The following is a 24708-nucleotide window of genomic DNA, read 5'->3' as shown; positions in this document are numbered from 1 at the left end:
TATGGAGGTTCCCAGGCTAGGGGTCTAATCAGAGCTGTAGCTGCTGGCCTATGCCAGAGCCACAGCAACGTGGGATCTAAGCCGCATCTGCGACCTACACCACAGCTCACGGCAATGCCAGATCCTTAACCCACTGAGCAAGGGCAGGGATCGAACCCGCAACCTCATGGTTCCTAGTCAGATTTGTTAACCACTGAGCCAAGACGAGAACTCCCCAACAAGAGAATTTTTAAGGCTGGAGTTTCCACTGTGGTGCAGTGGGTTAAGTATCCTACTGCAGTATCTTGGATCACTGCATGCAGAGGTAAGGGTTCAATCCCCAGCCAGGCACAGTGGGTTAAAGGATCTGGCATTCAGTCCTTGGCCTGGTAACTTCCATATGACACAGGTGCAGCCACAAAAAAAATAATTTTCAAGTCTAAGCCTGGAAGGTAAGGTTGCTCTTCCTTACCAAAAATTTCTATTTTACCATATTAATTCATTAAGTTCAGAATACTTAGGGAAAGACCTATGTTAATTGCTCAAGGCACCCCAATACTAACTCCAAGTAAACTGTAACAGTTACTAAATATTGTTACTCCATCCTGTGGAGTAGAAGCTAAATAAAGATACTTCTTACCAAAAACAACACAAAAGTCAGAAAATAGTTTCCAGTTTAACCACAGCAAGAATATATCCAAAATAAAAAATAAAAACACTCTGAAACAAAGGTTACTTATAACTCTAGCATATTTTAATTCTAAAGAGCTTTAATAAATAAAAAGCCCCAATTTCCAAATATCTATCAAAAAGGGTATGAATAATGAGTCCCATCAAAGCTGAGGGAAAAAAATTTTTTGAGGGAGAAGGATGAAGGTTGATAACCATTTTCTTTCAAAAAGATAAAGATAAAACACTGTTCCCTCAAATAACAATTTCGAATGTCACTTGAGATGAGCAGGCAAATATGTCCATATTTGCACCACCATAATACTGGGCAACTAAATGCCAACTTAGCTATTTAGGAATGGCTTGCTAAAACGTTGAAAAAATGAAAGACTTCATCCTTGTCGTAGACTGCTACTTCAGTGGAACATTCAGTGCACATGACTGGGTGATAGATTTCTTCCACATTGGTCTCTGCCTGCTCTGCAGCATCTTCATGGTTAGATTTCATCTTCTTATGGCCTCGCCTTTTCTTCCTGTTCTCTGGGGTTTTGTATCTTAGAATCTCTTCTTTGTTGACAGAACAATTCATGACAAACATTGCTCTATATTGAGTTTTGTATGATTCATGCCTAAGACAAAAATGAAACGGAGAGTTTGGATTCAGGTTCTATTTTAACAGTTACAGATTTAGACAAATTTTGAGCACACCAAAAACTTACTAAAATACCAAAGTAAAGACATGAGAACGAAATGAGAAATTAAAAAACTTTCAAGAGTTTTTTCTTATTTTCTTTTTAGGGCCACACCCATGGCATATGGAGATTCCCAGGGGTCGAATTGGAGCTGTAGCTGCCAGCCTATGCCACAGCCTCAACAACGCTGAGTGTCTGTAGCCTACACCACAGCTCACAGTAACACCGTGTCCTTAACCCACCAAGCAAGGCCAGGGATCGAACCCGCAACCTCATGGTTACTAGTCAGATTCATTTCCACTGCACCACAACAGGAACTCCCCAAGAATTATTCTAAGAATAGGAAGAGACTTGTTTTGGGGGGGGGGGTTTACTCAATGAATTTTATTACATTTATAGTTGTACAATGATCATCATAACCAAATTTTATAGCATTTCCACCCCAAGCCCCCAGAGACTTGTTAATACATAATAAAGAATGAATGTAATCTCTTTTCTACTGCTCTGGTTTTTTGGTTTGTTGTTTTTTTGTTTTTTGGTTTTTTTTTGGTCTTCTGAGGGCCACACCCACAGCATATGGAAGTTCCCAGGCCAGGCAGGGGTCTAATCGGAACTGTTGCTGCCAGCCTATGCCACAGCCACAGCAATGCCAGATGAAAGCCACGTCTGCAAACTATACCACAGCCAATGGAAACGCTGAATCCTTAACCCACTGACGAGGCTGGAATTGAACCCGCAACTTCATGGCTCCTAGTTGAATTCCATTTCCACTGTGCCATGACAGGAACTCCTCAGAAAAAAATTTTTTATTTGCTCTTCAAACTTAGAAAGACAAGGAGTTCCCTTTGTGGCTCAGTGGGTAATGAACCTGGCTAGGATCCGTGAGGATGTGGGTTCAACACCTGGCCTCAATCAGTGGGTTAAGGATCCAGCATTGCCGTGATCCTTAGGGTGCAGGGTGCAGACATGGCTTGGATCTCATGTGGCTGTGGCTTCGGCTCAGGCCGGCAGCTGTATCCAATTCAACCACTAGCCTGGGAACCTCCATAAAAAAAAAAAGACAAGAAAAGTTGCTGGAAGTAATGTTTTAATAAATTTTGTGTCTTTTCCTGTTGTGGGCTAAGACCCTGCCCTTTTCTCATTATAGGTAATGTCAATCTGGTCACCATTTTAGTAAAAGCTAGTTTTATTTATTTATTTATTTTTGGCTATACTCATGGTATGCAGAAGCTCCCTGGCCAGGGATGGAACCCAAGCCACAGCAGTGACAACACTGAATCCATAACCTCTAGGCCACCAGGGAACTCCTACAAGCTACAGTTTTAAAAGTTTAAAGGGCATCTAACTTTATAATGTGCACCCTTGGCTTTACTCCAGCAGTCTAAACAGACAATGCTTCCTTTGTTCTCCTCATGTACTCAATACTCTCCTACTTCTTTCTCAACTTGGTAAGTTACTTTCCCTTTTTTTCCCTCTTAAACCTCATACAGTAGAAATACCTACCTGGCTAAAAACAGTGAACTCAAGTTATGCCTTCCTTAGTCTTTTTTTAGGGCCGCACTTGCCATATATGAAAGTTCCCAGATTAGGGGTCGAATCAGAGCTACAGCTGCCAGCCTATACCACAGCCACAGCAACACAGGATCTGAGCCACATCTGTGACCTACACCACAGCTCATGGCAATGCCGGATCCTTAACCCAGTGAGAAGAGCCAGGGATCCAACTTGCATCCTCATGGAGACTAGTCAGGTTCATAACCCACAGAGCCACAACAGGAACACGCCCTTCCTTAGTTCTGAATGCTGATCCTCTCCTCCACCACCACACTGGTGCTTCTCTAGATGAGACTATAAAAAATTTCATTTATACTGCACTGTATTGGAATCCTATATTGCTGCAGAACACAACTTTTACCAAGGCCAATATCTACTGTTAGATCATGAAGCAACTTCTTTTGGGTGTAGGAACTCTGTAACATGGTAATATGGTTTAATTTAAAAGAGAAGCAACTTAACTACAAAGACATTTTACTTTTTCTTTATTTCATATTGTGGTTGTCAATATATACACAAAAATCTTAAGAGTTCATATGAAGAGTACAAAAATTGTTGCAAATGATCAGAAACCTCAAGCTACCTAGTAAGAATAAACTACATTTGGTACTCACTAGTTACTAGAACAAATCCACCACCTACATCATCATTTAGTTTCAGTTAACCTGATTGAGAACATGGACTAAGTTAGGTATTTATAAGACTACCCGGAAAAAAAAAAGGGGAAAAGAAATGGGGAAGAAAATATTTGGATTGATAGAATGAATTTAAAAAAAAAGATCATCTCAATTGATGAAGTAGAAAAAGTATTTGTCAAAATTCAATACTCTTACTTGATAAAAACAACAAATAAACTAAGAAGAGAAAAATCTCAATACAATAAAAGTCGTATATTAAAAATCCATAGCTAACATCATATTACATGATGAATGACTGAAAACTCTTCCTCTAAGACAAGGAACAAGACAAAAACGCATTTCACCACATCTATTCAACAAAGTACTAGAAGTTCTTTGTTTTTTAGCTTTTTAGGGCCACACCGTGGCACATGGAGGTTCCCAGGCTAGGGGTCAAATAGGAGCTGCAGCCACTAGCCTATGCCACAGCCACAGCAACTTGGGATCTGAGCCTCATCTTCAACCTACACCACGGTTCAGGGCAACAGCGGACCCTTAACCCACTGAGCAGAGCCAGGGATCGAAGCCATGGACACTAGTCAGATTCGTTTCCATTGAGCCACAAGGGGAACGCCTAGAAGTTCTAATCAGAGCAATTAGGTAAGAATTGAGCTGCGACCTACACCACAGCACACAGCAATGCAGGATCCTTAACTCACTGAGCAGAGCCATGGATTGGAGCCATAGACACTAGTCAGATTCATTTCCACTGAGCCATAACAGGAACTCCTAGAAGTTTTAATCAGAGAAATTAGCTAAGAAAAAGAAATAAAAGGCATCCAAATTTGCAAGGAAGAAGTTAAATTTTCTTTGTTCATGATAACTTGATGTTATATGTAAAAAAACTCTAAAGATTATACACACAAAAAAAATCTATTAGAGCTAATAAGCTAACGTAGTAAAGTTGCAGAATACAAAAGCAACACATAAAAATCTCATTTCTTCTATACACTAGCAGTGAACAATCCAAAATGGCAAGTAGAACAGAGATTACCAGAGACTGCTGGGGATGGATGTAGAGATTAGGGAATTATTTTCTAATGGGTACAGTTTCTGTCTGGAGTGACAAAAAAGTTCTGGAAATGGGCAGTTGTGATGGCTGTATGATATTGTGAATATAGTTCATGTCACTAAATTATATGCTTAAAATGGTTAAAATGAAGAACAAGATAAGCATGCTCATCCTCACTACTCCTATTCAGCACAGTGCTGGAAATTCTAGCAAGAGCAATAGGTTAAAAAAAGAGGAGTTTCCAGAGTTCCCGTCGTGGCTCAGTAGTTAATGAATCCGACTAGGAACCATGAGGTTGCGGGTTCAATCTCTGGCCTTGCTCAGTGGGTTAAGGATCTGGCATTGCCGTGAGCTGTGATGTAGGTTGCAGACGCGGCTCGGACCCCGAGTTGCTGTGGCTCTGGCGTAGGCCAGTGGCTACAGCTCCAATTAGACCCCTAGCCTGGGAAACTCCATATGCCGCAGGAGCGGCCCAAGACAAAAAAAAAAAAGAAAGAAAATGTTAGAATAAACAAATTCACTAAAACTCAGGATACAAAAGCAAAAAACAGGAGTTCCCATCGTGGCGCAGTGGTTAACGAATCCGACTAGGAACCATGAGGTCGCAGGTTCGATCCCTGCCCTTGCTCAGTGGGTTAACAATCCGGCGTTGCCGTGAGCTGTGGTGTAGATTGCAGACGCAGCTCGGATCCAGCGTTGCTGTGGTTCTGGCATAGGCTGTGGCTACAGCTCCGACACGACCCCTAGCCTGGGAACCTCCATATGCCACAAGAGCGGCCCAAGAAAATGGCAAAAAGACAAAAAAAAAGCAAAAAACAAAATTCTGTTGCATTTTCACTAACAACAAACAGAAATTAAGAAAACAATCTCATTCACAATAGCATCAAAAATAATAAAATACTTAGGAATAAATTTAACCAAGGAGGTGAAAGATCTGTACACTGAAACCTATAAGACACTGAGGGAAGAAACTGAAGAAAACACAAATTAATGCAAAGATATCACCATGTTCACAGATTACAAGAATTAATATTGTTACAATGTCCATGTTACTCAAAACTATTCCCTATCAAAATTCCAATGGCATTTTCCATTGGAGTAGAAAAAAATATATATAGAAAAAAAAAAATCCTAAAATGTATATGGAACCAGAAAAGACCCCAAACAGCCAAAGCAATCTTGAGAAAGAATAAAGTTGGAGGCATCACACTTCCTGATTCCTTACTACAAAGCTATAATAATCAAAACAGTATCGGATTGGCATAAAAACAGATTCATCAATCAATGGAACAGAATCAAGAGGCCAGAAATAGGGAGTTCCCATTGTGGCTCAGTGGGTTAAGGACCCAAAGTCATCTCTGTGAGAATCCAGGTTTGATCCCTGGCCTTACTCAGTGCGTTAAGGATTTGGCACTGCCAGCTGCTGCACAGGTCACAGTACAGCATGGATCCATTATTGCCATAACTACGGCACAGGCCTGTGGCTGCAGCTCTGATTGAACTCCTGGCCCAGGAACTTCTATATGCTGCAGGTGTGGCCTTAAAAATTAAAAAGAAAAAAAAAAAAAAGAGCCCAGAAATAAACCCATGCATAAACCATCAACTATTACTTGACAAGGGAGTCAAGAATATTCAACAGGGGAAAGATAGTTTCTTCAGTGAATGGTACTGGGAAAACCGGAGTCACATACAAAAAACGAAATTAGACCCTTAACTTATACCACTCACAAAAATTAACTTGAAATAGACTGAAGACTAAAATATAAGATCTGGGAGTTCCTGCTATGGCACAGTGGGTTAAAAATGCAACTGCAGCAGCTAGGGTCACAGCAGAGGTGCAGGTTCAATCCCCAGCCTGGTGCAGTGGGCTAAAGAATCTGGCACTGCCACAGATGCAGCATAGGTCATAGGTGCAGCTCAAATTCAATCCCTGACCAAGGAACTTCCACATGTCACGGGTGCAGCCATTAAAAAAAATAAATAATAATAATAAGATAAAACATAAGATCTGAAATCATAAAACTCCTAGAATAAAACAGGGAAGGGAATTCCCATCGTGACTCAGTGGAAACGAATCTGTCTAGTAAGCATGAGGACGCAGGTTCGAACCCTGGCCTCACTCAGTGGCTCAAGGATCCAGCATTGCTGTTAGCTGTGGTGTAGGTCACAGACACGGCTCAGATCTGGTGTTGCCATGGCTGTGGTATAGGCTAGTTCCCATTCAACACCTGCCTCCATATACCGCGGATGCAGCCTAAAAAGACAAAACAAGAAAAAAAGAAAAAAGAAAACAGGGCAAAAACTCCTTGACACTGATCTTGACAACAGTTTTTTGAAGATGATATCTAAAGCACAAGAAACAAAAGCAAAAATAAGCCAGTGGATGTTCTTAAAAATAGTCTGAAATAAAAACAAGTTTAAAGGTATGTTCAGAGAGCAAGGAACTCTAAAAACTGCCCCACCGGAAATTAAAAAGGACTTAAATAAAAAGTCTTCAATGAAAAATGCAATAACCGGAGTTCCCGTCGTGGCTCAGTGGTTAATGAATCCAACTAGTATCCTTGAGGACAAGGGTTTGATCCCTGGCCTTGCTCAGTGGGTTAAGGATCTGGCGTTGCCATGAGCTGTGGTGTAGGTTGCAGACACGGCTCAGATCCCAAGTTGCTGTGGCTGTGGTGCAAGCTGGCAGCTGTAGCTCTGATTCAACCCCTGGCCTGGGAACCTCCATATGCTGTGGGCACAGCCCTAAAAAGACAAAAGACCAAAAGACCAAAAAAAAAAAAAAGCAATAACTACAACTAAAACTTGAAATAGATTAAAAACTAAAATATAACTCACTTATTTTAGCACTGAATAATATTCCCATCCTGGCTTAGCAGTAATGAACCCAATTAGTATCCGTGAGGACAAGGGTTTAATCCCTGGCCTCACTCAGTGGGTTAAGGATCTGGTATTGCCATAAGCTGTATCGTAGGTCAAGGGTTCGGAGCCCATGTTACTATGGCTATGGGGTAGGCCAGCAGCTGCAGCTCCAACCAACCCATACCTCTTGGAACTTCAATATGATGCAGGTGCAGCCCCCCCCCCAAAAAAAATCATCACGGAAATAAATATTGAAATTATAGTAAGATATTACTTCATATCTGTTAGAATAGCTATTATCAAAGACACAAAAGATGAGTTCCTGTTGTGGCTCAGCAAGTTAAGAACTCAACATAGTGTCTGTGAGGATGCAGGTTTGATCACTGGCCTCGCTCAGTGGGTTAACAACCCAGCATTGTCACTGCAGTGGCTTGGGTCACTGCTGTGGTGCTGGTTCAGTCCTTGGCCCAGGACCTTTGGGCGAGGCTTAAAAAAAAAAGAAGAGTTACTTATAAAAGAGGATGTATCCCACTCTTGGGCATATATCTGGATAAAACTCTCATTGAAAAAGACTCATGCACCCCTATGTTCACTGCAGCACTATTCACAATAGCCAAGACATGGAGACAAACTAAATGTCTATCATCAAATGAATGGATTAAGAAGATGTGGTACATATACACAATTGAATACTACTCAGCCATGAAAAAGAACAAAATTAGGTCATTTGCAGCAACATGGATGGAACTAGAGAATCTCATACTAAGTGAAGTCAGTCAGAAAGAGAAAGACAAATACCATATGATAGCACTTATATCTGGAATATAATATATGGCACAAATGAACCTATCCACAGAAACGAAACTCATGGACCAGAAGAAAAGACTTGTGATTGCCAATGGGGAGGGGGAGGGAGTAGGATGGACTGGGAGTCTGGGGTTAATAGATGCAAACTATTCTATCTGGAGCAGATAAGCAATGAGATCCTGCTATATAGCCCAGGGAACTATATCTAGTCACTTATGATGGAACATGATGGAGGATAACGTGAGAAAAAGAATATGTGTGTGTGTGTGTGTGTGTGTATATATATATATATACACACACATATATATGTATATATGTATGACTGAGTCATTTTCCTGTACAGTAGAAATTGACACAACACTGTAAATCAACTATAACAGACAAAATAGAAATCATTAAAAAAACAAAAAAACAGACAATGTATAGCCAAAATTACTCGTATAAAGATTAGTCATGTGGCACTAAGGATATGTAAAAAAAGAATATCATAATTCTTAAGTACCTCAAGTCTCTTTTTTTTTTTTTGTCTTTTTGCTATTTCTTTGGGCCGCACCCGCGACATATGGAGGTTCCCAGGCTAGGGGTCAAATTGGAGCTGTCGCCACTGGCCTACACCAGAGCCACAGCAATGCAGGATCCGAGCCGCATCTGCAACCCACACCACAGTTCACGGCAATGCCGGATCGTTAACCCACTGAGCAAGGCCAGGGACTGAACCTGTAACCTCATGGTTCCTAGTCGGATTCGTTAACCACTGCACCACGACGGGAACTCCTCAAGTCTATTTCTTAAACAACCAACACCATGCGGCTTTTTCATGTGTGTGTGTGTGTGTGTGTGTGTGTGTGAGATTACACTTTAGCCATTACCTTTGGCAATCAAGACACAGTGTTGTCATGCAGGCAGGGCAATTCAAGACAGCATCACTATTTGGAACAGGCTGTTGCTGTTGACGTGGCCTCTGTATTCCAAAACCATGGTACCTAAAACAGAAAAAGAAAATAGAAGGTGGAAACATTAAAGCCAGGTCTTGATTTCTTTTTTTCTTTTTCTTTTTTTTTTCTTTTCAGGCCACACCCATGGCATATGGAGGTTCCAAGGCTAGGGGTCTAATCAGAGCTACAGCTGCCAGCCTACGCCACAGCCACAGCAACACATGATCCGAGCTGTGTCTGGGACCTACGCCACAGCTCACGGCCACACCAGATCCTTAACCCACTGAGTGAGGTCAGGGATCAAACCCGAAACCTCATGGTTCCTAGTCAGATTCATTTCCGCTGCACCACAACAGGAACTCCCAAATCTTGATTTCTAATGCTACTCTCCGATAGAAGAAAATAATACTCCTTAGAGAAATGGTTGATTCTAGGAATGGGGCATACAAGATGGACCTGGAACATCTTGCAGTGCAGGAAAGTAATGATGTGCTAAAAAGGAAACATACATGCACAGTAAGATAGGTATATTAAAGGGGCACAGGAGCCAACCAATTATAGCATGAAAATGAAGTACTATTAAATTATAACCAAAGTAGGAGTTCCCGTACTGGCGCAGCAGAAACGAATCTGACTAGGAACCATGAGGTTGCAGGTTCAATCGCTGGCCTCACTCAGTGGATTAAGGATCTGGTGTTGCCATGAGCTGTGGTGTATGTCGCAGATGTAGCTTGGATCTGGTGTTGCTGTGGCTGTGGGTGTAGGCTGACAGCCGTGGCTCCGATTCAACCACTACCCTGGGAACCTCCATATTCCATGGGTGTGGCCCTAAAAAGAAAAAAAAAAAAAAAATATATATATATATAGCCAAAGTATAAATAAATGTCCATGAGTCCATGCTGACATAAATGATTTAATAAAAAAATAAATGGGGGAGAATAGATAAACCTCCCATATGTAAAAATTACAAATAATTTATGAAGACATCTCTCCTCAAGGAGGTGGAGCATAACTCCATTCCTAAGTCTAGGCTAAACATAGTGACACCCTTCCAAAAGTATGATACAAAAGGGATGGAAAGGGTAACTTTACAGTAGAGAAGCCTGACAAACAGGACCTTACCACAGTGATCAAAGTCAAGATTAGGAGACATAAAGCATGTGACATGACTGTGCCCTTGATATAAAGTGATGAAAAGGCACTTTACTTCTGTGGTCTTCTTCCCAAAAACTTGTAATTCCAGTCTAATCATGAGAAAAACATTAGATAAATTCTAATAGTGGGGCCTCCCACAATATACCTGACCAATGCTCCTCAGAACTGTTAAGGTCATCAAAACAAGGAAAGTCTGAGAAACTGCCACAGCCAAGAAAAGCCTAAGTAAGGAGATATGACAACGAAATGGGCTCTTGGAACAGAAAATGGATATTAGATAAAAACTAAAGAAATCTGGGAGTTCCCCTGTAGCTCAACAGGCGAGGGATCTGGCATTATCACTGCTGCCCCTCAGGTTGCTGCTGTGGCTTGGGTTCGATCCCTGGCCTCAGAACTTCCACATGCTAAAGGTAAAGTCAAAAATAAACAAAAACAACGGCAAAAAAAATAAACTAAGGAAATCACAATAAGAAAGAAAAAAACAGAACACTGTAAATCAACTATAATGGGAAAAATAAAAATCGTAATAAGAAAAAAAATTCAGAAGTCCCGTCATGGCACAGCAGAAATGAATCTGACTAGGAACCATGAGACTGCGAGTTTGATCCCTGGCCTCGCTGAGTGGGGGTTAAGGATCTGGCGTTGTCGTGAGCTGTGGTGTAGGTTGCAGACATGGCTCAGATCTGATGTTGCTGTGGCTGTGGTATAGGCCAGCAGCTGTAGCTCCAATTGGACCCCTAGCCTAGGAACCTCCATATGCCACAGGTGTGGCCCTAAAAAGCAGAAAAAAAAAAGAATGGATGTGTATGTATAACTGAATCACTTTGCTGTACAGCAGAAATTATCACAACACTGTAAATCAACTATACTTCAATAAAATGTTACAAAATTTAAAAGTCGGAGTTCTCATTGTGGCTCAGCAGGTTAAGAACCTGACTAGCATCCATGAGGATGCAGGTTTGATCCCTGGCCTCACTCAGTGGGTTAAGTAGCTGGTGTTGCTGCAGCTGTGTTACAGACTGGCAGCTGCCCCTCTGATTCAACCCCTGGCCCAGGAACTTCCACATGCCACATGCGTGGTACTAAAAAAAGAGAAAAAAAGGCAAAAGGAAAAAAAATGATATAAATGAATTTATTTATAAAACAAGAGACTCCAGGAGTTCTCCGTCACTCAGTGGCTAACAAACCCGGCTAGTATCCATGAGGTCGTAGGTTCAATCCTTGGCCTCACTCAGTGGGTTAAAGGTCTGGCGTTACCGTGAGCTGTGGTCTATGTTGCAAACACGGCTCGGATTCTGCATTGCCGTGGCTGTCATGTAGGCCGGAAACTGTAGCTCCAATTCAACCCCTAGCCTAAGAACTTCCATATGCCATGGGTGTGGTCCTAAAAAGCCAAAAAAAGAGAGAGAGAGAGAGAGACAGGCTCAGACATTATAAACCATATGTTCTTTTTTTTTTTTTTTTGTCTTGTTAGGCATATGGAGGTTCCCAGGCTAGAGGCTGAATGGGAGCTGCAGTCGCCGGCCTGCACCACAGCCACACCAGATCCAAGCCACATCTGCGACCTACACCACTGCCCACAGCAACACCAGATCCTTCACCCACTGAGCAAGGCCAGGGATCAAACCCACATCCTTCCTGATTAACCCTAGTCAGATTTGTTTCTGCTGAGCCATGATAGGAACTCCTGCATTTCATTTTTAAATTAAACTATTCAGGGAGTTCCCATTGTAGCTCAGCAGGTTAAGAACCCAACTAGTATCCATGAGGACACAGATTTGATCCCTGGCCTCACTCAGTGGGTTAAGGATTTGGAGTTGCCACAAGCTGTGGCGCAGGTCGCAGATGCGGCTTGGAGCCAGTGTTGTCATGCCTATAGCATAGGCTGGCAGCTGCAGTTCCAATACAACCCCTAGAACAGGAACTTCTATATACCACAGGTGCAGCCCTAAAAAGAAAAAATACAATAAAGGAAGAAAAAAATAAATAAATAAAATAAAATATTCAGGAGTTCCCTGTGGCTGAGCAGCATTCTCACTGTTGTGGCTTGGGTGACTGCTGTGGTTCAGGTTTGATCTCTGGCCCAGGAACCCCTAGCCTGCGAACTTCCACATGCTGCAGGAGTGACCAAAGATAAAAATAAAAATAAAAGAAAAGAAACTATTCAGCAGTTTTTTCTCACAATTTCTCTACACACATCTGTATAAACATACACACAAAACATGAATGCAGTGAAAATCATCTTTTAATAATTTTTTTCTAAAGATTCTAAATATTAAAGTTCTTACCCTCTTCTCTGTGCATCAACCCAAGCCTGATCTCTGTTATCTTTTTCAGGATCATAGAGTAATTCATCATTTGTTGGAATTCTGTGTTGTTTCTTCTTTTTTTTCTTGGTCCCCTGTGCTAATTTTGAAAATGTTAAGGATATGGATAAGTATCATGTCTAAAGTTCACAACTGTTTAATACAGAATAAAATATCTCATCCCCTAAGCTACATATTTTTTCTACTATATCTTCCTAAAAAAGAATTTTTTTTTTGTCTTTTTTGGCATTTCTTGGGCCGCTCCCACAGCATATGGAGGTTCCCAGGCTAGGGGTCTAATCAGAGCGGTAGCCACTGGCCTACGCCAGAACCACAGCAACGCAGGATCCAAGCCGCGTCTGCAACCTACACCACAGCTCACAGCAACACTGGATCGTTAACCCACTGAGCAAGGCCAGGGATCGAACCCGCAAACTCATGGTTCTTAGTTGGATTCGTTAACCACTACGCCATGACGGGAACTCCTAAAAAAGAATTTTTAAACTATTCTTGCAATAAAGTTCAGAATTGAGCTCAAATAATAATTGAGTCTCAAAAAGACCAATCAAAGCATGTCAAGAATAGAAACTATTTTTATTTATTTACTTTGCTTTTTTAGGGCTGCACCTGCAGCATATGGAAGTTCCCAGGCTAGGGGTTGAATCGGAGCTGCAGCTGCCAGCCTACACCACAGCCACAGCAACACAGGATCCGAGCCAGGTCTGCAAGCTACACCACAGCTCATGGCAACACCAGACCCTTAAGTCACTGAGCGAGGCCAGGGATCGAACCTACAACTTCATGGATCCTAGCTGGGTCTCCTTCCACTGAGCCACAATGGGAACTCCTGGAAACTACTTTTTTTTTTTCTTTTCAGACTGAACAGATTCAGGGTTTAATTTCGAATCCCTCACCTCTACAAATTATTGGCCAAAAGTTTGCTCAACCAAGTGATAAATGCCAAATAGAATGAAATATTTTTGCACAGTCTCTAACCTTTCACAATGTCACAGTTAAGTGAGACAAAATACTTTTCAAAGCAAATTGAATTCATTTGCAATATATAACACAACTAGCATTAGTTTAAATGAAATTACATAAGATGGCATTTCTTTTTTGAAAGTTACTTGAGAATTTACCTCTATGTGATCAAGTTTACATATTCCCTTTTTTTTTTTCCAACTGTACAGCATGGGGACCAAGTTACAAATACATGTATACATTCTTTTTCCTCCCATTGTTCTGTTGCAATGTAAGTACCTACATATAGTTTTCAATGCTACACAGCAGGATCTCATTGTGGAAACTATTTTTGATGTCTTAAATTCTCTGTAAGTTCTCATACATAAAATGCTACTGATAATCAAAACAAAAACAAATAAAAAAAAACAAACTACAGTCATCCACATACACTAGACCTACTTGAGCTGGTCATAATTGTCAAAAAATATAAAAATATAAAATTGTTCCTTCACCATATAAATTGGTTATTTGCATATTCCAGTATAATTACTGATATAATTAAGTCAGTTTTCGCTCTTGTCATTATGCTCAACTTTGTTCAAATTTTATACAAAATCAATTCCAGGAGTTCCCGTCGTGGCTCAGTGGTTAATGAATCCAACTAGGAACCATGAGGTTTCGGGTTTGATCCCTGGCCTTGCTTAGTGGGTTAAGGATCCAGTGTTGCCGTGAGCTGTAGTGTAGGTCACAGACACAGCTTGGATCTGGTGTTGCTGTGGTGTAGGCGGGCAGCTCCAGCTCCTATAAGACCCCTAGCCTGGGAACCTCCATATGCTGCGGGTGCAGCCCCAGAAAAGACAAAAAGACCAAAAAAATAATAATAATAATAAATAAAATCAATTCCAAAGATCAGAGATTGATTTTAAAAAAAAAAAAAAAAGCAGCAAGGGAAAATTCTGCAAGACTATAAAAACATAGAAACTATCTGCAGTTGTGAAGGCAAATGTTGCTACATTAAAGAAGCTGAAGGAAGAGGGGCGCAAGGCCCTAAGGAAGGAGCTACTGAGTGGGGACATCCTCTTCCTCTCCCAGGTGCATCTCTGCAACACCCGCCTCAGTCCCACGTATTCATTTGTGTGTGTTCCCCATCTGTTCTTATGCATCAATCCTGCTTTTGTTTTCACACCAATTTCCCGCAATTTCCTAAAAGCTAAAACTCAGAGGGAAATCCTAATATCAAATAATTGCTGGATAACCCTTTTTTCATAAAATGTAACTGCTTAACCTAGTACACATGTTACTCACCTGCTTTGTCTTCATCCTCAGAATCAGAATCAAAGTATATATCGTCATAATACTTTGTTGGAGCTGTTCCAACTTTCCCATGTCCTGAGGAAGACCCTATTAAAACCATAAGGGAAGTTTAAAGACCAAACCATACATAATTGACAAGAAAAAAACCTCCATACATTCTCCGGCACTTCAGAATTCTTTCATTTTCTTTTTTTTTGTGGGGGGGGGGGGGTTTAGGGCTGCACCCGCAGCACATAAAAGTTCCCAGGCTAGGGGTCAAACAGAGCTGCAGCTGCTGGCCTACACCACATCCACAGCAATGTGAGATTCAAGCCGTGTCTGTGACCTACACCACAGCTCACAGCAACACTGGATCCTTAATCCATTGAGCGAAGCCAGGGTTCAAACCCAAGTCCTCATGGATACTAATTGGGTTCGTTACTGCTAAGAAACAATGGGAACTCCTTCAGTTTCATTTGGGTGGGAAAATACTTTCACATCAATGACTTACCGGATTTCTGTGCCCTGTGCAATTACAGAGAACTTCCCTTCCTTGAATAAGTGTTCCAAATCATGAGAAAATTATTCTCATCCTTCCCACAGAGACTAAAAGCATATATAATGATAAAAGCACATCTAGGAGTTCCTGTTGTGGCTCAGGAGGTTAAGACCCTAACATAGTGTCCATGAGGATGCAGGTAGATCCCTGGCCTCGTTCAGTGGGTTAAGGATTCAGCATTACCACAAGCTGCAGCAAAGGTCACAGATGACACTTGGATCTGACATTACTGTGGCTGTGGCACAGATCTTGGGTGTAGCTCCAATTCAACCCCTAGCCCAGGAACTTCCATATGCCACAGGTGTGGCCATTTAAAAAAAAAAAGCACATCTAACTAAAGAGACATGTTTTCAAGTTGTCTGCCACGTAGTATACTATAGAGAACAGGGAATAAACATCTTTTTTTTTGGGGGGGGGGACCTTTTAGGGCATATGGAAGCACCCATAGCCACAGCAATGCCAGATCCTTAACCCACTGAGCGGGGCCAGGGATCAAACCTGCATCCTCATGGATACTAGTCAGATTCATTACTGATGACCCATGACAGGAACTCCTAAACGTCTTGGTTTTTTTCAGTTTTTTAATCTTTTTTTAAGACCACACCCGTGGCATGTGGAGGTTCCCAGGCTAGGGGTTGAATCGGAGCTGCAGCTGTCAGCCTACACCACAGCCACATGGGATCTGAGCCTCATCTGCAACCTACACCACAGCTCACGGCACACCAGATCCTTAACCCAATGAGCGTTGCCAGGGATCAAACATGCATCCTCATGGATCCTAGTCGGGTTCATTAACTGATGAGCCACGAAGAGAACTCCTTAAGGGACTTTAGAAGAAAGAGGATAAGAGCCCTAGAGGGTCAGGAGGAATGAGTCAGAGACACATTCTTCCTTTCCCCAGTTGTGCCTAGTGCCACGACATCACCTTACTTATATCATCTATGCCTGCATCCCTAATTCTTAATTATCATCTGCTTTTGCTTTTATCATTATTATATATACTTTCAATTCTTTTTCCTTTTTTTTTTTTTGGTCTTTTTTAGGGCCGCATCCGTGGCTTATGGAGGTTTCCAGGCTAGGGGTCCGGAGCTGCTAGCCTATACCACAGCCACAGCAACTCAGGATCCAAGCCATGTCTATGACCTACACCACAGCTCATGGTAACACCAGATCCTTAACCCACTGAGCAAGGCCAGGGATCGAACCAACATCCTCATGGATGCTAGACAGGTTTGTTAACCTCTGAGCCATGACGGGAACTCCTACTTTCAATTCTTAACAATTAATATATAGCATAACAACATGGACACACAGCTGAGTTCTACTTTCAAACCAGTTTTCAAGTCGGGTATATTTTACATATAGACCAAGTTATCAAAATGATGTATGTCTCATTACTTAGTAAAATGAAAATGAGACAGGAATTGTGGTGACACAATTCAAGCTGCTATGTCAGTGCTATGTAACCTTAAAAATACTTCTATAGGAGTTTCCATTGTGGAGCAGTGGAATCCGACTAGGAACCATGAGATTGCAGGTTCAATCCCTGGCCTTGCTCAGTGGGTTAAGGATCTGGCATTGCCCTGAGCTGTGGTGTAGGTCGCAGACTCGGCTCGGATCTGATGTTGCTGTGGCTATGGCCAACAGCTATAGCTCCAATTTGACTCCTAGCCTGGGAACTTCCATATGCCACAGGTGCGGCCCTAAACAGAAAAAAAACAAAAAAAAAACAAAAACAAAAAACCCTTCTGTTAAGTGTGGCTTTTTTCTTTTATTCTGGAGTAAAAATTACAAAAGGAAATCAAACAAGTAAACAGTACTAAACAGCCTCCTTCCAGAAACACAGGAAACCGCTTCACTTGTGATCAAAGAAAACTAGGCTCAGGTTGCCAAGCACATTTATTCATTTACTCAATAAGTATTTACTGAGCACCTACTCAAAGTGCTGGGGACACAACACAGTTCAAATAAGGTTCCTTGCCATTATGGAGCTAAGAGAAATATATGAAAATCTAACTAAAATTTTACCTGTTTCCAGAGAGGATAACTTGTCCTCCATTGTTTTTATGGTGGAATTCAATTCGGCTTCCATTTCTTTTTCGAATTCATCTTCACTAGATGATTCACTTTCTCCAGTAAGACATTCTCTGATGAGTTTCCGCTTTTGGTCAGGGGTTCCATGTAAAAGCACATCCACTTCATCTTCAGAACTAGAACACATTTAAATTATAAAAAACATGAATTTTTTTTTTTTTTTGGTCTTTTCTAGGGCCGCTCCCATGGTATATGGAGGTTCCCAAGCTAGGGGTCAAATCGGAGCTGTAGCCACCAGCCTACGCCAGAGCCACAGCAAGGCGGGATCCGAGCCGTGTCTGCAACCTACACCACAGCTCACAGCAACGCCGGATCGTTAACCCACTGAGCAAGGGCAGGGATCGAACCCGCAACCTCATGGTTCCTAGTTGGATTCATTAACCACTGAGCCATGACGGGAACTCCAAGAACATGAATATTAAAGAGTTATAATAACTTAAAATGTCCATCACCTCACGCCCCAACAACTTTATTGCATTTGATTCATCTGTCCTTACACACAGATCTCCCCACTTAATAGATCATTTATACATATTTCCAAATATATTTTTAAGTCTGTACATTTCCTCTTGTAAATGTTGTACAGCTATTTCTCTTTGCCATTAAATACTACAACGAACATCTCTGTAAATATCTTGTTTCTGTAGAATTTCTTAGGCTAAATGTCTAGAATTAGATGCAAACATCTTTCCAACTTCTGGAATTATCACACTACTTTCCAAGAGTATTGCACCAATTCATAATACCATCAGCAATGAAAAATTTATCTCACAGAACTGGGAGTTTTTTTGAAACTCTGGATACTTAAATAAAACTTAATCAATGTAACAGATAGCTAACATATCCATACAAAATGTTAACAGATAGTAAGTAAATATTACAGTATAAAAGGCACAGTGCTACAGAGAACCATAAAGAGAGAAAGCTAAATTATATTCCAGGAGTTCCCATCATGGCGAAGCAGAGAAACAAAACCGACTAGGAACCATGAGGTTGCGGGTTCAATCCCTGGCCTCACTTGGTGGGTTAAGGATCTGGCCCTGCCATGCACTGTGGTGTAGGTTGCAGATGTGGCTCAGATCTGAGGATGCTGTGGCTAGGCTCTGACTACCTCTGGCCTGGGTACCTCCCTATGCCATGGGTGTGGCCCTAAAAAGCAAATAAATAAATAAATAATATTTCAAATTCTCCTGAGCAATTTCTGCCAATTTCCTTGCTGTTTCATACCTAGGTTTCCCCACCAAGAGCAGTATGACAGAATTAAACCGGATACCAGCAGGAATGAAATGTTATCAAGATGAATGAAATGGTCAAGACATTTCTAATACAGTCAACAGTTTATACACAACGTTCAATTATTCATAGTCTGAAATACAGAGTATTCTTGGGTTTTGTCTCTCTATTTTTATCTTCTGCAATGCTTGTGAGCTTCCAGAAGAAGGTAAATAAGAAGAACACAATACACACCAATCAAGTTTGCTAATGACAGAAGCCTTGTTCAGATTCTACTCTCAAGATAATTCCCCATCTGACACTGCTCATCCTGACCAGCATGCTCCCTTTCTCCACTACCACTATATTCACTCAGGTCTGCTTAACTCTGCCTGCACCATCATGGCCTAAAGATCCCCAAGCCTCCAAACTCTTGTTTCATTCCACCCTTAACCCTGCTGCCAGAATGTTATTCCTAAAGAACTCCCATCACATCACTACCCAAATCCAAAAGAAAATCATCCATGGGGTTCCCATCATGGCTCAGTGGTTAACAAACCCAACTAGTATCCAGGAGGATGTGGGTTCAATCCCTGGACTCACTCAGGGGGTTAAGGATCCACTGTTGTATGAGCTGTAATGTAGATGGCAGATGTGGCTCGGATCCCATGTGTTGTAGGCCCCAGTTCCAATTTGACTCCTAGCCTGGGAACTTCCATATGCCACAGGTGCAGCCCCAAAAAGCAAAAAAGAGAAAGAGCCTTCCGCAGTCTGATTTCGACACGTCTTTTCAGCCTTAGCTCTCAAGATTACCCTGGAACTACCCCAGTGGTCTTCAACTGGGAGCAATTTTGGCTGCTTCCCTACCTCCTCTAACCCCAGGAACATTTGGCTTAGAGATTTTTTTTTTTTTTCTTTTTCGGCTGTACCCTCAACACATGGAAATTCCCAGGCCAGAGAATCAATCCAAGCTGCAGCTGCAACCTACACAGCAGCTATAGCAATGCCAGAATCTTAACCTATTGCGCCACAGTGGGGAAGTCCAGTTAGAGATTTTTTTCTTTTTTTTAATAATGATTTTTACTTTTTCCATTATAGCTGGTTTATAGTGTCCTGCCAATTTTCTACTGCAGAGTGAGGTGACCCGGTCACACATACATGTATACATTCTTTTTTCTCACATTATCATGCTCCATCACAAGTGACCAGATATAGTTCCCAGTGCAGTCAAAGATGTATTTGATTGTCTTAACTGGGAGGCAAGAGGAGCTACTGGCATCTAGTGGCTTATTCACCACCTGCTGTAAAAGAGGTAGATTCTCCAAGCTCAAATGGTCCTAAACCATGATACCAACCCAATGAATGTGTAGCACCCATCTGGGCCTCTCCAGGTACAAGAGTTGGGAAGTAAGAGTGACTAACACAAACATGATGCTCATGCTTCTTGTTGCGCTGAGTTCTCTCCAACTCAGAAGTCTCATATGTTCTGCTGGTTTCTGTGAAACAGTAACAGGCTATAAAAGATTCACTTATAAGCAGGGTAAAATCAAATCCTGATAGACACCTCTTAAACACCTCTAACACAATCTCGCTTCTTAAAACAAGCATTCATTTCAGAGCCCTGAGTAGGGCAATAGTGCCTAATAACACGGTTTTGTTTCCACAGTATTTATTTTTACAGTTAGCAATTACCTTACGAGCGGCAACTGTCAGGGGAATATAAAGCATCCTTAAAGAAATTTAACTACAGGAGTTCCTGTTGTGGCTCAGCGGGTTACTAAACAGATGGGTATCCATGAGGATATGGGTTCAATCCCTGCCCTGGCTCAATGGGTTAAGAATCTGGCATTGCCACAAGCTGTGGCATAGGTTGAAGATGTGGCTCAGACTGGTGTTGCTGTGGCTATGGCAGAGACCCCAGCTACAGCTCTGATTTGACCCCTAGCCTGGGAACATCCATTTGCTGCAGGTGTGGCCCTAAAAAGAAATTTAACTACAAAATGTAAACTGAGAGTTCCCACTGTGGTGCAGTGGATTAAGAATCTGACTTGGGTGGTTGCAGAGGGATGGGTTCGATCCCCAGCCTGTCACAGTGGGTTAAAGAATCTGACAGCGTTGCCACAGCTGCATCTTGCATTCAATCCCTGGCCCGGGAACTTTCATATGCAACAGGTGCAATCATAAAACTTTTTTAAGTTGTAATTTGTGAATTTAAAAAAAATTAACAGCAGAGTTCCTGTTGTAGTGCAGTGGAAACAAGCCAACTAGTATCCACAAGGATTCAGGTTCAATCCCTGGCATCGTTCAGTGGGTCAGGGATCTGGCACTGCCATGAGCTGTGGTACAGATCACAGATGCAGCACAGATCCCTCATTGCTGTGGCTGTGGCAATAGGCCGGCAGCTGTAGCTCTGATTCAACTCCTAGCCTGGGAACTTCCATATGCCACAGGTGCAGCCCTAAAAAGCAAAAAAAAAAAAAAAATTAACACACAAAAAAAGTAAACTGACTTTAAGAAAAAAATAAATAATAACAGGGATGAGTATGGAGATGGCAAGGGCAGAATAACTCAAGTTCAGGAAACACTGTTATATGGCTATCAAACTGAATTACTTATTGATGCCCTCATATGCCTCCTATCACAGACTGGGCTGTGAAATTAACTGAAAGAAATGCTTTTTTTTTGTCTTTTTGTCTCTTTAGGGCCACACTCACACCATATGGAGGTTCTGAGGGTAGAGTCTAATCAGAGCTGTAGCCGCCAGCCTACACCAGAGCCACAGCAACACCAGATCCCAGCCAGGTCTTCAACCTACACCACAGCTCACGGCAGCACTAGATCCACAACCCACAGAGGGAGGCCAAGGATCGAACCCTCAACCCCATGGTTCCTAGTTGGATTCGTTTCCACTGAGCCATGACGGGAACTCCTGATTCTTGGACTCCATCCTCACTCCCCACAACAGAAATCTTCACAGCAGCCCAACCTCCCATACCTCTAACCCCTCCACAGGGTAACATAAGGAAACATTGCAACTAAAGAAAAGGCAGTTTCACGGAAAGCTTAGTCCCACAGAATGTTTTAAAGTTAATGAATGAGAGTTCCAGTTGTGGCATGGCGGAAACAAACCCGACTAGGAACCATGAGGTTTCAGATTCAATCCCTGGCCTTGCTCAGTGGGTTAATGATCTGGCGTTGCCGTGAGCTGTGGTGTAGGTCGAAGACAGGCTCAGATTCTGCGTTGCTGTAGCGTAGGCCAGCAGCTGTAGCTCCGACTGGACCCCAGTCTGGGAACCTCCATATGCCACAGGTTTGGCCCTAAAAAGGAAAAAATAATAAAGTTTATGAACAAGATCTTCTGACAGTTTAAAAAAATGGCTAAAAGTGCCTGGAAATCTCTCGTCAACATAACTGCAAATTTCCCCCAGACAAGATTAACCCCTCCCTCCTGGAAATTCACACGGTACTTAATCTGTGACTATCCGAGGTCATCTTTTCCTACAGTACTCTTGGAGAAACACATTTATTTCCCAGGCATACATCTTCCAAAATAAGTATCTTATTTCCCCTACTTTACCATAGGCCTATAGAAGACAAAATATCTTATGATTGACCTATGTCGCCCAAACCAAGCATATATTAGATGCTCAAAAAAAAAAAGTTAAATATTCCCTTATTTCTGTTTACAGCAGTTTATTCTTCATGATGGTCACTTCACAGTAAGTCCCGTGAGCTTAACATATCTCTGATATACTTACTATACTTCCTTTTTATGGATGAGAAATCGAAGATAAGTGCTTTCCTTCGGTCACAGTGCTAGTAAGATGCAGAAGCAAGATTCCATCTCACAGCTTTTGAATCTTACGCATAATTCCAGAATACGCCCCTTCCCCGCACGTGTGTCGGCCCCGCCTCCCCGGTGGCTGCGCGAACACACCAGAACCCCCTCGGCGTCCCACTGGTGACAGCGGGGAGCGACGGGCATCCGAACCGCTGGGCCGAGCGTCCGCACCTGCCCGGCAAGCGCACTGAGGGGGAGGCCTAGGTCGAAGCCTCGAGGGCCGGGGCGGGGCAGGGGCCCACCTGCTCAAAGCCGGTTCCTCGTCGCTAGGTTCTTCAACTGCGTAGGCGTCGTAGTCACCTTGGAGGCGGTTCATGGTGGCCTGCACCCACCAACACCGTCCTCAGGCGTCGACAGGCTATCTGTTTACTCCGCCGGTCCCTTCCCTAAAGCGCTCCTACACCACTTCCGCCAGCACTTCCTGCGCGCTTGCGCAGACCATCCCAGCAAGGGGTGGGGAAAGGGGAGGGTCCTAGTGTCCTGCTGCTGCGCCCTGCAGCTTCTGCTTCCTGGGAACCCGCTTCCTTATTACTTATTCATTATTATTACGAAGTTACAGTCGGCACCCTCAGAAGTGGCAGTCTCTGAGATTAGCCCTGTACTTGCAGTGTGTCACGTTATGACGAGAAAACGCCGACATCTGTGTGCTGAGGAATTGTAGCCTGAGATCGGGGCCAGTAGGTCTCCAGACAGTAGCACCCGATGTCCCCAACCTTCTCTCCTGAAGTCTTTATGCCTTCTTTTCACGTGAGACTGACTGCCTTTCCTTCACACTGCTCACTTCTCAGTCTGACCTTTGCCCTACCGAGTACCTACCGAAAAGTTGCGAGGTCGTCACCTAATTGCCTTTACTTGGCCTCTTTTCCGTCCCGAAAGAAGAAAAGAAAGAAGTTCCCATTGTGGCGCAGCGGAAAGGAGTGTGACTAGGAACTATGGGGTTGTAGGTTCGATCCCTGGCCTCGCTTAGTGCTTTGCAGTGAGCTGTGGTGTAGGTCGCAGATGGGGCTCGGATTCCGCGTTGCTGTGACTGTGGCCTAGGCTGGCAGCTGTAACTCTAATTAGACCCCTAGCCTGGGAACCTCCATATGCCGCGGGTGAGGCCCTAAAAGACAAAAAACCAAAAAAGACCTTTTCCTCCCCTTTTTCTGTAGGGGCCTATACTCCAGGCCTGCCTCCTTACCAACAGCTCTCCCCTCTTCTTGATTCAAATCAGATGACTACCCGGTCTTATTTAATCTTTGCCTTCTCCCCCATGCACTGCCGGTTTTCCAATTGCTTTGCTCCATATATCCGCCTGTTGCAGCGCTGACAATTCAGTCAGTGCAGCCCAACTCAGCTCAGCATCTTCCATCCCATTCTTATACCTCACCAATAGCTACCTATGACCCAGTTTCTGCCTTTGGAAGTTCCTGTTGTGGGGCAGAGGAAACGAATTTGAGTAGTATCTCTGAGGATGTGGGTTCAATCCCTGGCCTCGCTCAGTGGGTTGGGGATGGGGGTTGCCATGAGCTATGATGAGCGATGGTATAGGTCTCAGAGACTGCTCAGATCCTGCTTTGCTGTGGGTGTGGTGTAGGCCGGCAGCTGTAACTCCAATTAGACCCCTAGCCTGGGAACTTCCATATGCGGCAAATATCACCCTAAAAAGCAAAAAAAAAAAAAAAAGTCGTATATTTAAAAAAAAAAATTTCTGCCCTTGGCTGCTTCCTCCATCCTCACAAGTGCCATAGACCGGAAGTCTTGGAACTGATTGATTCCTTTCTCTGTCCCTCCATGAGCCCCAGGTCCCAAGACTGCAGATCTCTTAGCAACTTTTCTCTCATCTACATTCCACCTCCTCACCCCTCACCTTGACTATTGAATAGACTCTTAATTGACAGCCTTGTTTTGTTTTTGTTCCCTCTCCTAACAATGCTATTGTCTACCAGCATAGCTTTACTCTGAACAATTTCCTTCCCAAAAAAGTGCTAATATTTCACCTTTACCTGCTGATTCCATCACCTCAATCTGCAGTATTCTTGGTCCTCATCCACCATATGCTTCAACGCATCATACCAAACTGATTTCCCATACATATCCAGTTCAATTTGCTGTTAGA

General features: G+C 42.7%; 1 protein-coding gene across 2 annotated transcripts; it reads right to left on the bottom strand.

Annotated features, from left to right (window-relative positions):
- Positions 1–711: 711 nt before the first annotated feature.
- On the bottom strand, positions 712–23042 carry EAPP (E2F associated phosphoprotein). 2 transcript variants are annotated; one of them, XM_047796618.1, is made up of 6 exons: positions 22853–23042; positions 17492–17673; positions 14917–15012; positions 12631–12748; positions 9122–9235; positions 712–1277 (listed from the first exon to the last, which is right to left on the bottom strand). In XM_047796618.1, the coding sequence occupies exons 1-6, from the start codon at positions 22924–22926 to the stop codon at positions 1001–1003; spliced, it is 861 nt and encodes a 286-aa protein (XP_047652574.1). In that variant the 5' UTR covers positions 22927–23042; the 3' UTR covers positions 712–1000. The 2 variants fall into 2 exon arrangements, with proteins under 2 accessions (XP_047652574.1, XP_047652575.1); XM_047796619.1 differs by lacking the exon at positions 12631–12748 and having other exon boundaries at positions 1139–1277.
- Between the last annotated feature and the right edge of the window lie 1666 nt (positions 23043–24708).

Source organism: Phacochoerus africanus, chromosome 9 (assembly GCF_016906955.1).
Source record: "Phacochoerus africanus isolate WHEZ1 chromosome 9, ROS_Pafr_v1, whole genome shotgun sequence".
NCBI classification, from domain to species: Eukaryota; Metazoa; Chordata; class Mammalia; order Artiodactyla; family Suidae; genus Phacochoerus; species Phacochoerus africanus.
This window is presented reverse-complemented; position numbering and strand designations above follow the sequence as displayed.